We start from the raw sequence: 12,924 nt of genomic DNA, 5'->3' as shown, positions 1-12,924 counted from the left end.
AAAGAAAGGCTTCACAACACGAACTACAGAAAGGCTTCACAACACGAACTACAGAAAGGCTTCACAACACGATCGATATACAGACAGGCTTCACAACACGATATACAGACAGGCTTCACAACACGATATACAGACAGGCTTCATAATACGATATACAGACAGGCTTCACAACACGATATACAGACAGGCTTCACAACACGATATACAGACAGGCTTCACAACACGATAATTTATACAGACAGGCTTCACAACACGATATACAGACAGGCTTCACAACACGATATACAGACTGGAATCACGACACGATATACAGACAGGCTTTACAACACGATATACAGACAGGCTTCACAACACGATAAACAGACAGGCTTCACAACACGATATACAGACAGGCTTCATCACACTATATGTAAACGAGCAGTGTAGCTGGAACCCTGTCTGTGCCTTTGGTCCCCCTCTCCACCAGACGTATTAAAACCACGTGTGTGTTTGACAGAGACTATGGAAAGCCGTTTGGCTCATAACTATTACAGCTGTAATTTAAAATAAATACACCTGTATTTAATGATAAATACAGCTGTATTTAATCATAAATACAGCTGTATTTAAAAATAATTACACCTGTATTTAAAAATATATACAGCTGTATTTATTATTAAATACAGGTGTAATTATTTTTAAATACAGCTGCATTTAAAAATAAATACAGCTGTATTTAAAAATAATTGCACCTGTATTTAATAGTAAATACAGCTGTATTTAAAAATAAATACACCTGTAATTATTTTTAGATACAGGTGTAATTATTTTTAAATACAGCTGTATTTATTTTTAAATGCAGCTGCATTTAATAAATGCAGCTGGAACAAATTAGAACTTGAATCGGAAAATGTACGACATGCAAAGCGACAATCTCGTGGAGATACTACTTCCGGTTTGCGCCATGCACCTTCCAACAGCCCACCATTGCGTCAATTTGTTGCAGTCTGGTAATGAGCCAGAAGAAGTTTTAAGAAGGTAAGCAACGTTTTGTTTGCTTGTTCATTTGTGACTTAATGGAAGAAACAATGCGTGATCTTTGAAACACGGGTACCGGGTCCCGGTTTGATAATACTGGGGGTCTGACTAATTACTACGCGACCACACGCGACCTTGCACTACCTTGCGCGACCTCAAACTAAAGCATGTTCACGTAATATTTTTATATATAGTATCTTCACAACAATGTCTGACTTCATACCAATTTTTAAGTCAAAGAAATTAAAAATAACGGAGTTATAATGTATTTTGCGACGAACTATCGAGCTAAAGTGAAATCATCGTGATTCAGCGTCCGACCATGTTCGCATTCGTTTAAGAACGCAGGCTCAACCTCAAACTAAATAATATTCATGTAACATTTTATATATCTAGTATCTTCACAACATGATCATACTTTGAACCGAGTTTTAAGTCAGAGAAGTAAAAACAAAGTTAATTCTGATGCATTTTCAAAGAGCTGGCGAGTTTGAAAAGTGCAAACATCAGATGATTTCACTTTAGCTCGATAGCACGTCGCAAAATACATTATAGCTCCGTTATTTTTAATTTCTTTGACTTAAAACTTGGTATAAAGTCAGATAATGTTGTGAAGATACTATATATATATAAAAATAGTACATGCACCTGCTTTAGTTTGAGGTAGTGCAAGGTCGCGTGTGGTCGCGTGCGGTCGCGTAGTAATTAGTCAGACCGACCACTGGCAGTGGCAATCAAAGATGGCGTGTGATTTCAAGCAACTTTCTGTGTTTTGGAGTTCATTAAATGTTGGGATGAATATGTCAGGTTTGAGGATGCACATTTCTGTAGGTTCATCTCGGTATTCCACCCCCTCGGCTTTCTGTTGTAAATATTAAGCTGAGCACGGTGATCGAATGTGGAAGCTACGTTTGGTCAAAGGTCACAGAAGATTTGCGTCGTGCAGCGAAGGAAAGAATCGCGATCTTGTTTCCGAATCGGTACCTCTTTGTTTTTCATTAGACCTGTCATTCTGCCTGCTCGGCTTTGTTAGATGTTTGCATATCGTGTTGCTATTTTCTTTGCTTTTATTATTGTTTCTTACTTGTGCTTCGTTTATCGATACAACGCAAGTAATAAAAGTGTTTGGCAATTTTCAGGGAAAATGGAATGCTACAAGTACAACGCATGGTGTATTCCAGGATATCTGATCAAGAGTTGGATGCGTTGGTGGAACCAATTACTGCTTCCAACAAGCTTACTGGGTCCTTAATGATACAAGCTCGTCTGAAAGGACAGAGGACAGTACTTCAGGTAACTCTTCTGTGCTGAATATTAGAATAGTAAAGCTTCAAAAAGGAATTTTAAACTGTTGAAAAACAACTGAGAAATGGACCAATGTTTCACAGTCACAGATTCTGATTTTAAAGTTAAGTAATACCGTTTTTATATTTAGTCAAGTTTTGACTAAATATTTTAACGTAGAGGGGGGAATCGAGACGAGGGTCGTGGTGTATGTGTGTGTGTGTGTGTCTGTCTGTCTGTCTGTCTGTCTGTCTGTCTGTGTGTGTGTTTCGATCCATCATACAACGCCGCAGCTATGGAGGTCAATGCGTTGCTTCGGCAGGGCACTGTGGACTCCCCTAGAGTTGTATTTTGGGACCATGATTTTATGTTTTCCGCTGGAAAACAGTTTACGTTACCTGAATTTGCAGCGTCATTTCCTGGGTGATGGTGTGCATCTAGCAAACGTATATTCCCAAGCTTGGGACCTGTTGGCGTAACATATCAAGATCAAGAAGATCAAGCAACGTCAGGACAGGCCAGGTTGTACAAGTCCCTTCGTCAGGCGATAAACACAGTCGGTTTTTGTGTGATTAAATAATGTTGTAGCCGGGTCAGGTTGCATTGTGCGTTTTGACTGATCAGCTTACAAAGCACGGGTATAGGAACAGGGAATCTTCAAATTGTTTACATTTTCTTTCTTGTTTGATGCGGGTGGGTGGCATTATAAATCGACGGCTCTAAATGGGGTCAACCAGATCGGTAGATGGGAAGTAACTCGAGTTTATGACAGGCTCGTTGTGGATGATGTCCCTTGTCTAAAAACCAGTTCAAGGTGGAATGGTTCTTCGATCAACACGATTGTTGAGTGTTCTGTCAAATCAAGATATCGTGACATGTTTCAACAGTATGTTTCTGTGTTGGTGGATAGTATGGATCAGTGTTTTTCCAGAGTACTTGGAAATAATTTTCAGGTGAGATTCTGATGAACATGTTGGTGTTACGATGCCTTTTCATGTGAGCGTTTGTCAATTCAGAGAATCAGAATATTTGTTCCTGTGGAGGTACTGTATGTCAATTACCTCAGGTGTTTGTCATTTCAGTGAATCAGGAAATATTGGTTCCTGTGGAAGTACTGTTTTGTCAATCACCTGTTATTTTGCCTAGGAGATTCCAAATTTATTTTGATTGTGGTACTGTGGGCTAGGTAATATTTCATGTGGAGGTACTGTTGTCACTTGTGTTGGCTGGTGCCTCACAGATTACAAACACTATTTTGGTTAAAGTACATGTACCGTGGGCTAGGTAATATTTCATGGTGGGGCTGATTTTTCAGAGAATCAGAAAACATGGTTCGCTGTTGTTCTTTTTGTCAAATTAAGCTATAGGGCCTCAGAGATTCCAACATTAGTTAGTATGTGGATTTGTTAGCCAGGTATTATGTTGGTGTGTGACAGTTCAGAGAACCATGATGTAATTTCCTGTTGGTGTTCTGTTTGTCATAAATGTATTGAGCCTCAGAGATTCCAAACTCGTTTGGTGGGGGTACTGGGTGCCAGGATTTGAGTTTGACACAGAAAACACAATTGGTTTGAAGTACTTTGGGCCAGATTTTAATCAATTTCTTTGGTTTGTATTTCAGACTCCCAAAATCTGGTGACAACTTCAGAAGTATGGGATATTAAACACCTTTTACAGGCTGAACAGTGAAGGAGTTGTTAACTCCTGCAAGGAGCAGCAGACAAGTTCAAGGCTTATGTGTAATTCTCAGTAATCTGACAAATAAGGCTGTGTTCACATATCCTGTTTTTTATGCACAGGAATATGCCTCCCAGGAGGGCAGCATCAAGGCGGGTAGCCGAAGTGACCCGAGCCGCTGCAGGTCGGCCGAGGGCCAGCAACCAGACAGCCGCGCAGCGACAACCCGGTGGGTTTGAGTCAGCCACAGCAGGAGGGGAAGAAAGCGCCACTGCTTTGGCCGCGGTATTGGCTGAGCTACGCAGGCTGGGGGAGCGGCAAGAGACCTGCCAAGTGGCCATTGTCTCGCTCCAGAAAGACAACCAACGTCTGCAAGAAGCTGTTTCGGGTGATCGTGAGGCCATCGCCTCAACATCGGGATCGATGACAACCGGTACCAGCAATTCTACCCTGTCTGGCTCGGTTGCCAACCTGGTCAACACAATCACAGGTGAGGCGGCCACCGAATTGGTGCCTGTTGTTTTGTTCGTCGAGGATAAAGTTAAATGCAGGATCTGGGGCCCGGGGCGTCAATCCACAATGACAACTGAAAAGTTTCAAATGGAAGCGTGTCAATGTTAATTGTAATTCAATCTGACAATGATCTCTTTCCTGCGTTCATGCGGTTGCAAACAGACCAGAATTGGTTCTGTTCTGTTCACATAGTACTTTGAGTTCACTTACATGCAAGGGTGATGCACAGTATTCCTATGGAGAGAACTTCATCTTTAAGTGTACTTCGATTAACTGAAGATATTCAATTGTTTACTTCAATGTGGGAGGTGTGCAATGTGTAAATACACATCAACTCAGTCAGTAAGATTTATGTGCAGGTGTATGATGCAGAGCTGTCAGCCCCTATGAAGCTTCATGTGTAGCAATCTTGAATTTATAGTGTAGCAAATGGTGTTTATCTTTAAGTATTGCATCATCTTATAATCCACTGCACCTGCATGTTTATATGTCAAGACACAAATGTTGCAATAACTGTGTTCAGACAAGAAAACAGCAGCAGGAACAAATGAACATTGTAGAGTGTCTGTATAACGAAGTAGCATTTTCTGTTTTACAAGTAGCATGCTACATCGAAAGCGTAATAGTCTGCAGCTCTAATTGGGCCACTAATGTGGCATGGTGCTTTTGGATTCCACAAGTTATTTTGCATGTTGTTTTTAAGGCAAATGTGTCAGAAGCTCCTAAAGAACTTTAGTGGGTAAGCCTGTGACATTGTTGTCCACATAGAGAATACTATATGGTTTCCTATGAAATACCAGTTTTACACAAGTTGTGCTTTTAAATATTAAACTGCGAACAATATTTCAAAACACTAGTGTAAAACTGGTATCAAACAGGAAGCCATGTAGTATTCTGTTTATCCTACATACAGGGTTCGTACAGGTCATGGAAAGTCATGGAATTTGATTTTTAATTTTCCAGGCCTGGAAAGTCATGGAATTTCAATTCAAGTCATGGAATTTCAATTCAAGTCATGGAATTTAACATAAATAAGAAAGAAAAAAAATTAACCTTTAGCACGCCAGCTTTCTTTCGGGTTGTTTCTTGACAACAAAAAGTATGCGGAATTGGAACGAATTACCAAGGAAGATCTTCGCAATGAACTGTGTATCGCGGTGAAAAAAATGACAGTGCGTCAAGTCACAGTGTTAGTGACGGTTATGAAACGGAATTTACGAAAGTGCAGATGGATACAAACAGTGGCTGGTCCAGTTTAGTGAAATGACAGGACCAGCAAACATTACCGATAATCTGACTGCGTAGCAAATGCTTGACTTGCTTGTCAAAGAGACACTGCGTAGAAACTGACTCAAATTCAGTGCAAAGCAAGCCAGTGTCAAAACTGGCAGTGACAAAATGTAAAAAGTTTGCGTGTTCGGAAATGGCGACCTGTGGATCTAGTCATGGAAAATGCTATTGAGGCTCATGGAAAAGTCATGGAATTTTGTTTCTAAAAACCAGTGGGGACCCTGTACATACTGTTGCATGTTCATTGCTGTAAATGTCCCTTTGTCGAAGCGCCCAGATTGAAGAAGCTTAAAAATTGAACCTGGATCTCTCCGAATGCCTCGTGTAATCTTTTATGTCAAAGCAAGGAAATGTCACTGGTGTGGTGTTTACGTTCTTAAAATTCTTCCGAGTGTTCAAAGAAGGACGCTTGTTTCGGTATTGGAGGCAGTGAAAAATCAGGTCCTTGTCAGACAAGACCTCTTTACACATGCAATGTAGAGTGAATGGTATTGTTATGACATGAGTGGTATGTCACGTTAGTGTAATAAGTTGTATTCTTACACGCTCCACAAAGGCACAGAGTACGGGGAGCCATCCAGCGGGTTGATCCTGGTGGAGTAGCTGTCAGAGCTTTGGCGTTGAGGCCCACGAGACGTCGTCTGTACCAAGTATCAGGACCAAACGCTCTCTGGCATCTAGACGGATACCACAAGTTGATATCGTGAGTACAGCTACAAATACATACACTGGGCACAAAAAAATCCTTTTTCAAAATTTGGTGAATGTTGAGTGTGTCCGGTGGTGGGGAGGATGTTGGGGGTTGTGCCAGTTTGAACATGGAATTTGAGTGGATTGATACAGGTGGCATAAGGAATTCTCTTAAACATTATTTTATGACGCTGGAATCTTTCTTTTAAGACCTACATAACCCTGAGATAATAAGGTCTTATAATGGGGGTAAACTTACAGAGGTTATGAGCAGAATATCTTAGAGAACAGCATACCTGCCAATTGCTACGATTTTGGCGCAGCATGCTCCGATTTTGCAGGAATTGCTACGCTGCTACTCTAAGCCCTGAGCTGCTACGCTAAAAAAAAAAAAAATGACAAGCGTGCAAAATGTTCACTTATTGCTTGACAATCAACAATGAACATTGCATAACTAGTCGAGTACCGATGGCTGGGAACCACTCCGTTATGACTCGATATTGTCCACGTGACTTGCTTAGCAAATCGTGAATTTTATTGCAAGCATTCGCATTTCCGGTGACTCTATGCGCCAATTGTGAATTTGATTAGAATATGCAATGCACTTGTTAAGTTGTAAGCTGTGCACAGTGACGGTGTTAGAAGTGGAAACTGGAGGGAGACAGGATAAAAACGGGGAAACGTAAGGGTGGTGAAGATTATGGTGCAAGTTCCACGCCGATGCGGGCAAATCATTTTCAACGATTTTTGCCGAAGAATTCGACAGACTTTGCGTGTATAGGTAATAATACCTGCTATTCCGACTTGGTTGTGTGACAGACGTTTTCTTCCACACGAGATTACGTTGATTGTCTAAATCTACTTTTTGACGGAAGTGACCGAACAACTGTGAATGACGTCTCGTTATATGGGAATGACGTCACAGTCATCGTCACAGTCTGTATCTTTTGAAGCATCTCATTCTTCATGACGTCTTTCTGTGTCTGCATCCGCAAAATGTTTGTTCATTCCGGAATCTTTGTCATCTATGTTCAGAACTCTGTCCTTATAGTGTCAGACAAACAGGCCTCCTGAGCGAACCACTTTCCAAGGGAAGTTAAATTCGCGTATGGAAACAGTACTGTCGTCTGGGGTGCCGTTTTCAGTATTCTGAGCGTTGAAGAATCTGTAAAGAGAAGAAACGATAACAGCAGGAGAAATAAAAGTCGTGTGTGCATTTTATGTTTTTTTGGAGTGACGATTTTGAGTTTGAATCCGTTCTTGCCATGCTCCTAAAGCGTGTAACATACAATCTTGCATACGTTTGCTTTAGTAGTGGCAAAGAAGGAAAGCGTGTGACATTGAACTATGTTTAGACGGTTGTAATGTCGTAGAGCTCTCAGAATCTTACAAACGTTTTTGATGGCATTTTAAATGCGGGCTTGCGATTCAAATTTAAGATTATGCGAGTGCTACGCTTATAAACACCAATTGCAACTCTGACATTGGGTGAAAGTTCCAAAATGCTACTCTTTGGGCTTCACAGGGGTTGGCAGCTATGAAACAGGGTCTTGAAAATGTCTTGTTTGGGATCGTAAAAGGAAGGGCGTCTTCTAAGGGGTAGGTGGGTAACGAAGGTGAGTCGTGTGCAAGTATTTTCTTTTCTTTTCTTTTTATTTTGTCATTTTCTGGATATGTAATGAAAGACTGGTCCATTGATGATTTCCCCACGGAATACAAAACATATTCTGGTTATACCTTACCATTTCTACTGGGTGGTTATTTAAATTTGGTTGCTTGGTGTTTTTTTTAACAATAAACACCCCTTCAAGTTAACAGAGAAATAAGCAGAGGGGGGAATACTTTTCGGTGAATACCAAGTTACCTAGTCCTAACAAATAACCACCCAGCAACCAGTCTGAATCCTCGATAGCTCATAGGTTGAGAAACCACACTGTGTGGTCACTGCTTGGTGACTGAAAAGTTCTGAATGCTCAAATATTCGAAAGAGGAAAGAGCTCATACATACTGCATTTACACTATTCATTTCAGGTTTCAACACACAGAATCCAATATAAGATCCATAAGTTTGGTTGTTTTCTAAATCAAAATCTACGTTGTACCAGACACAAGGTCTCAAGGCAAGTAACTCTCATATTTTGTGTAGAAAATAGAGTTGTTCCCATTTTGCATTTGTACAAATAAAAAGACAGTAATCTGTAGGTCAATTATATTTCACTTCATAAATAGAACTTTTTTTCCCGAGATACTTAAACATGAAAAGAACGCAAAAATATTTGCCTTATCGTCTTAGCAGAACAACTATGTACTTTATTTTATTCGAAATTAAATTAACTGCTATAAAGAGTTTGCAGAATTGCGCAATTTTCACAGAACTCTTCAACCATGGATTAATCACATGCTTGTGCAGGTAGACTGGCTGAGTGAATAATACTTGATCAAAATAATTATGTGTGCTGTGGGCAGGCTGTCTGTCCAAGGACAAAAAATGTAACGTTGAGCTGTTATCTCAGAAGTTTATACAGCTAGACCTCTGAAACTTTGCACACTTTTAGGGTTTGATGATTTCACGAAGTGACCCCAGTTTCGTTGACCCTCATCAAATTTTGGGGTCACAGCGGGGTCATGTTCGTTTAATAAAAACTTAACGTTGATGTTATCTCAGATGTGTTTTTAGCTAGAGCTTTAATAGTACGCACACTTCTAGGTTTTGATAATCTACCAACTTGACATAAGATTGTGGGCGGGGATGTAGCTCAGTGGGTAGCGCGCTAGATTTGTATCCAGTTGCCTGCTGTCAGCGTGAGTTCGTCCCCACGTTCGGCGGGAGATTTATTTCTCGGAGTCAACTTTGTGTGCAGACTCTCCTCGGTGTCCGAACACCCCCGTGTGTACACACAAGCACAAGACCAAGTGCGCACGAAAAAATCCTGTAATCCATGTCAGAGTTCGGTGGGTTATAGAAACAAGAAAATACCCAGCATGCTTCCTCCGAAAGCGGCGTATGGCTGCCTAAATGGTGGGGTAAAAAACGGTCATACACGTAAAATTCCACTCGTGCAAACCACGAGTGCACGTGGGAGTTTCAGCCCACGAACGCATAAGAAGAAGAAGACGACATAAGGTTGATTGACCTTCGTCACAGCCCACTTCGTCAACATCACGGGCCAAAGAATCTAGACACAGCCATCGTCGAACGCTGAAGAAGAAGAAGATTGACCTTCGTCAAGTTTTGGGGTCACAGGGGGTCATGTTCGAATCAAAATATCTTAACATTGATGTTATCTCAGGTGTTTTTGAAGCTTGAGCTTTGAAACTTTGAATACTTGAAGGATTTGATCATCTACCTACGTGACCCTAGTTTGGTTGATCCCTGTCACATTTTGGGGTCACAGTGGGGTCAAGTTTGTAAAAGCTTTACATTGCGGTTTTCTCAGTTATTTTTATTAAATTTCACTGAATTGTATGTGTTATTAACCAGCAGACATTACCAAAATTTTGCTTATTTTTATCAAATTTTAGAGTCCCAGCAGTTAGTGGAATCCTCCTTTTAAGACCTACAAGACCCTTAAGGCTTATGGACATGACGAAGAAAAGTCATATAAAGCAATTGCTTTTCTTGATTTATTTCTTTGCAAAATTGAAGAAAGGTGGATTAAATGGGTTACACACCTTTTCTCAATGATATATATTAAAAATAATGGTCTTGATTCTCGGTCATGAAAAAGCACTTTGACCATTACTTTTTAATATTTACTGAGCATGTTACCTGTACTTATTTCCCAATAACTCTTTAATCAGAATTTGTGTGGTGAAATCACATATGGAAACGGATCTCTGTTTGTTATATTGCAGGTGGAAAATGGTGATTCATGGGGCAATCGATGGCTTTAGCCGGGCCACTACCTTCCTCCATGCCACCGAAACAACAGGTCAGAGACCGTTCGGGATCTGTTTTTGGGTGGAACCCAACGCTTTGGACTCCCGTCAAGAGTCCGCATGGACCATGGTGGCGAGAATCTGGATGTCGTCGCCCTCATGAATGAACACAGGGGAGAAGGGAGAGGCAGTGCGATGCAAGGCCGCAGTGACCATAACCAAAGGATCGAGCGTCTCTGGCTCGACGTCTGGAAAGATGTGGTGAACCCTTACCATGACCTGTTTACTGCAATGGGAACACCACAGGCAGAAGGTGGTCTGGGGATACTGAACATGGACAATCCCATTCACTTGTGGGCCCTCCACTATGTTTTTCTGCCCAGGCTGAACCGGTCCCTACAGTGGATTGTGGAACAGAAGAACCACCAACCCCTGAGGACAGAGCGCAACAGAACTCCCCTGCAGCTCTTCTTCAGGGGGATGCTGGAGAGACGAGCCAGCACATCCACAGCAGTACAGGACTTCTGGAAAGGGAGAAGCCTTCAATCGATAATCGAGGACCATCCTTTGCCAGACAGTCGTTAGGATGTGCCTGCCACGGCTTGCCCCCTCTCTGAGGAACAGCTCGTGCAACTAACGGAGCGCATTGACCCTCGGAGTGGGCCACCCACCGATCAACATGGTCAGATGTTGTTCTCCAGTTCGTTGCCAACATGCTCGAGTAAAAAAAAAAGTTAGCTTGTGGACACCCCAAACCTGAAGTGTATAGCAGACCTGTGAACCCATACGATTTTGCCATATTTTGTACGCTTGATTGTCCAGACTACAAGCAGATTGGTCAGTGGAATCACAAGAAAAATTCATTGTCTACTTTTATTTACAAGCGCATTCCAAAGCCGATCCAGTGTTTTGACACATGATTACTGCTTTTGTCAATGAAAGAAGCATTCGTTTTAAATTGTAAACTTATTAGGCTACTTGCCCTATCCGCTCCAGCCACGTAATCGTGCAATAAATCTGCAATATCTTGCATGGCGTTGGGAGGTGTGCCTCAATTTGCGGGTTTGCTTTCAGACCTCAGAGTAAGGATGTGTCTGGGTGCAGACACTTCGCCTTCAAAAAAGTTAATTTGCACTGAGCAGCATTGTGCTGCAACAATGTAAGCCTCAAAAACAATCATAAAGTTTGTTCAAAGTACCAAGCATGGTAGAAGGTATAAGCAACTGTTTTTTTCAAATTGGTTTAAATCTGCGCTCTAATTCTAAACCAATCTTTGTAAAGTGGAAAGTCATTCAAATAAAGCGAAATTATGTCCGCTGTGTATTTTATTATTTTTAAACACAGGTACTGCACCACGAAAACAATATTGCTAAAAAAAAAAAAAATAAATATGTACACTTTGTGAAAGAAAGTTGTAAAGAAAGTTTTACACAATGATTTGCCATTAGGTTACCTGTTTAATTGCACCAAACAGACATGGGATTCTTCCGTAAAATTACGGAATTCCGTAAATTTTTAGGCTCCAGGGATCATTCTTGAGATTCGTGCAAATCCGCTGAGAAAATGTTGGGGTATATGTAGGTAAAGACCCAAGTTTTTCGGACGGTCCGCTGATCGCGACGCTCCATTCCATACTATTCTTGAACGGTTGGTTCCTAAAACGGTCAGACTGTTGCTGGTCGATCCGTATGGGAACGCGCTCTGTGTCTTTGTCTCCTACAGTCACTGTTTCAACGTAGCTATCGGGGATTCAGTATAAGCTAAAGCATACCGTATGAGAATGATTCGGCGCCATTTTTACATCGCTTCGAGCCACTTGCAAAAATGATGAGGAAGCTAAAGCGAGACGAAACCGTTCTATCCCGGGAAATTGACCAGCAGAAGTACAAGAAAAATCTCTGGAGATTCGACTGGCTCGATGAAGTTGTATCATTGAGCTGGAAATACGAGAAAGGCCAGAAGACACAAGACGTGAAACTGAAAGTTGGCGATGCTTTTGCTAAAATCAACTTGCCGGGAAAAGCTTAGTGCACTTTGTGCAACGATGTTAATGTTATCAACTACGGTTCCAATGGAAAGACTGCCCTCAAAAGCCACTTGAAAAGCAACAAGCACCTGACTATCCTGAAAACCCAGTCGTGTAATCAGTCACTGGGGTCGTTTGGCACCGACAAGGTAAGAACATTGAAACCACACCGTCACACGCCACCACCACCCCCCCCCACCCCCCCCCCCCACCCCCTGCCTCTCTCTCTCTCTCTCTTTCTCCTCCTTATTTTGAGCTTAGCGTAAAATTAATTTGAGAAACATGGGAAGGAAGAGAAAGGGAGGGGGGGGCTATGATTAAGCTGAAATATGCATTTCAGGGCCATTTTTGTGTGTCTAAAATACTAAAAACCTTCAGCTTCTGGGGGCTTCGCGTTGCCCCTGGACCCTACTGGGGCCTTCTGCGGCCCCCAGACCCCCACTTTTTTTTTCCTTAATTATCACTTTTTCTGAATCCCATGTCTGACCAAATTTCTTTTGATGTATCTATAGTATAGATTTATAAGGTTGAAAATTGCTGAAAGTTTT

General features: G+C 41.5%; 1 protein-coding gene across 3 annotated transcripts; it reads left to right on the top strand.

The window, feature by feature from the left end:
- The first annotated feature begins 1,612 nt into the window (after positions 1-1,612).
- LOC138954935 (uncharacterized) lies at positions 1,613-12,572 on the top strand. 3 transcript variants are annotated; one of them, XR_011452026.1, is made up of 4 exons: positions 1,613-2,310; positions 4,101-4,468; positions 6,338-6,484; positions 10,327-12,572. XR_011452026.1 is itself a non-coding variant. In XM_070326676.1 (3 exons), exons 2-3 carry the CDS (start codon positions 4,105-4,107, stop codon positions 6,382-6,384), a joined length of 411 nt encoding a protein of 136 aa, XP_070182777.1. In that variant the 5' UTR covers positions 1,615-2,310; positions 4,101-4,104; the 3' UTR covers positions 6,385-9,496. The 3 variants fall into 3 exon arrangements, 1 of the variants encoding a protein (XP_070182777.1); XR_011452027.1 differs by lacking the exon at positions 10,327-12,572 and having other exon boundaries at positions 1,614-1,997; positions 2,157-2,310; positions 6,338-9,496; XM_070326676.1 differs by lacking the exon at positions 10,327-12,572 and having other exon boundaries at positions 1,615-2,310; positions 6,338-9,496.
- Positions 12,573-12,924: the final 352 nt, after the last annotated feature.

Source organism: Littorina saxatilis, unplaced genomic scaffold (genome assembly GCF_037325665.1).
Source record: "Littorina saxatilis isolate snail1 unplaced genomic scaffold, US_GU_Lsax_2.0 scaffold_1549, whole genome shotgun sequence".
Lineage (NCBI taxonomy): Eukaryota > Metazoa > Mollusca > Gastropoda > Littorinimorpha > Littorinidae > Littorina > Littorina saxatilis.
The sequence above is the reverse complement of the archived record's forward strand: the minus strand, read 5'-3'. Positions and strand labels throughout refer to the sequence as shown.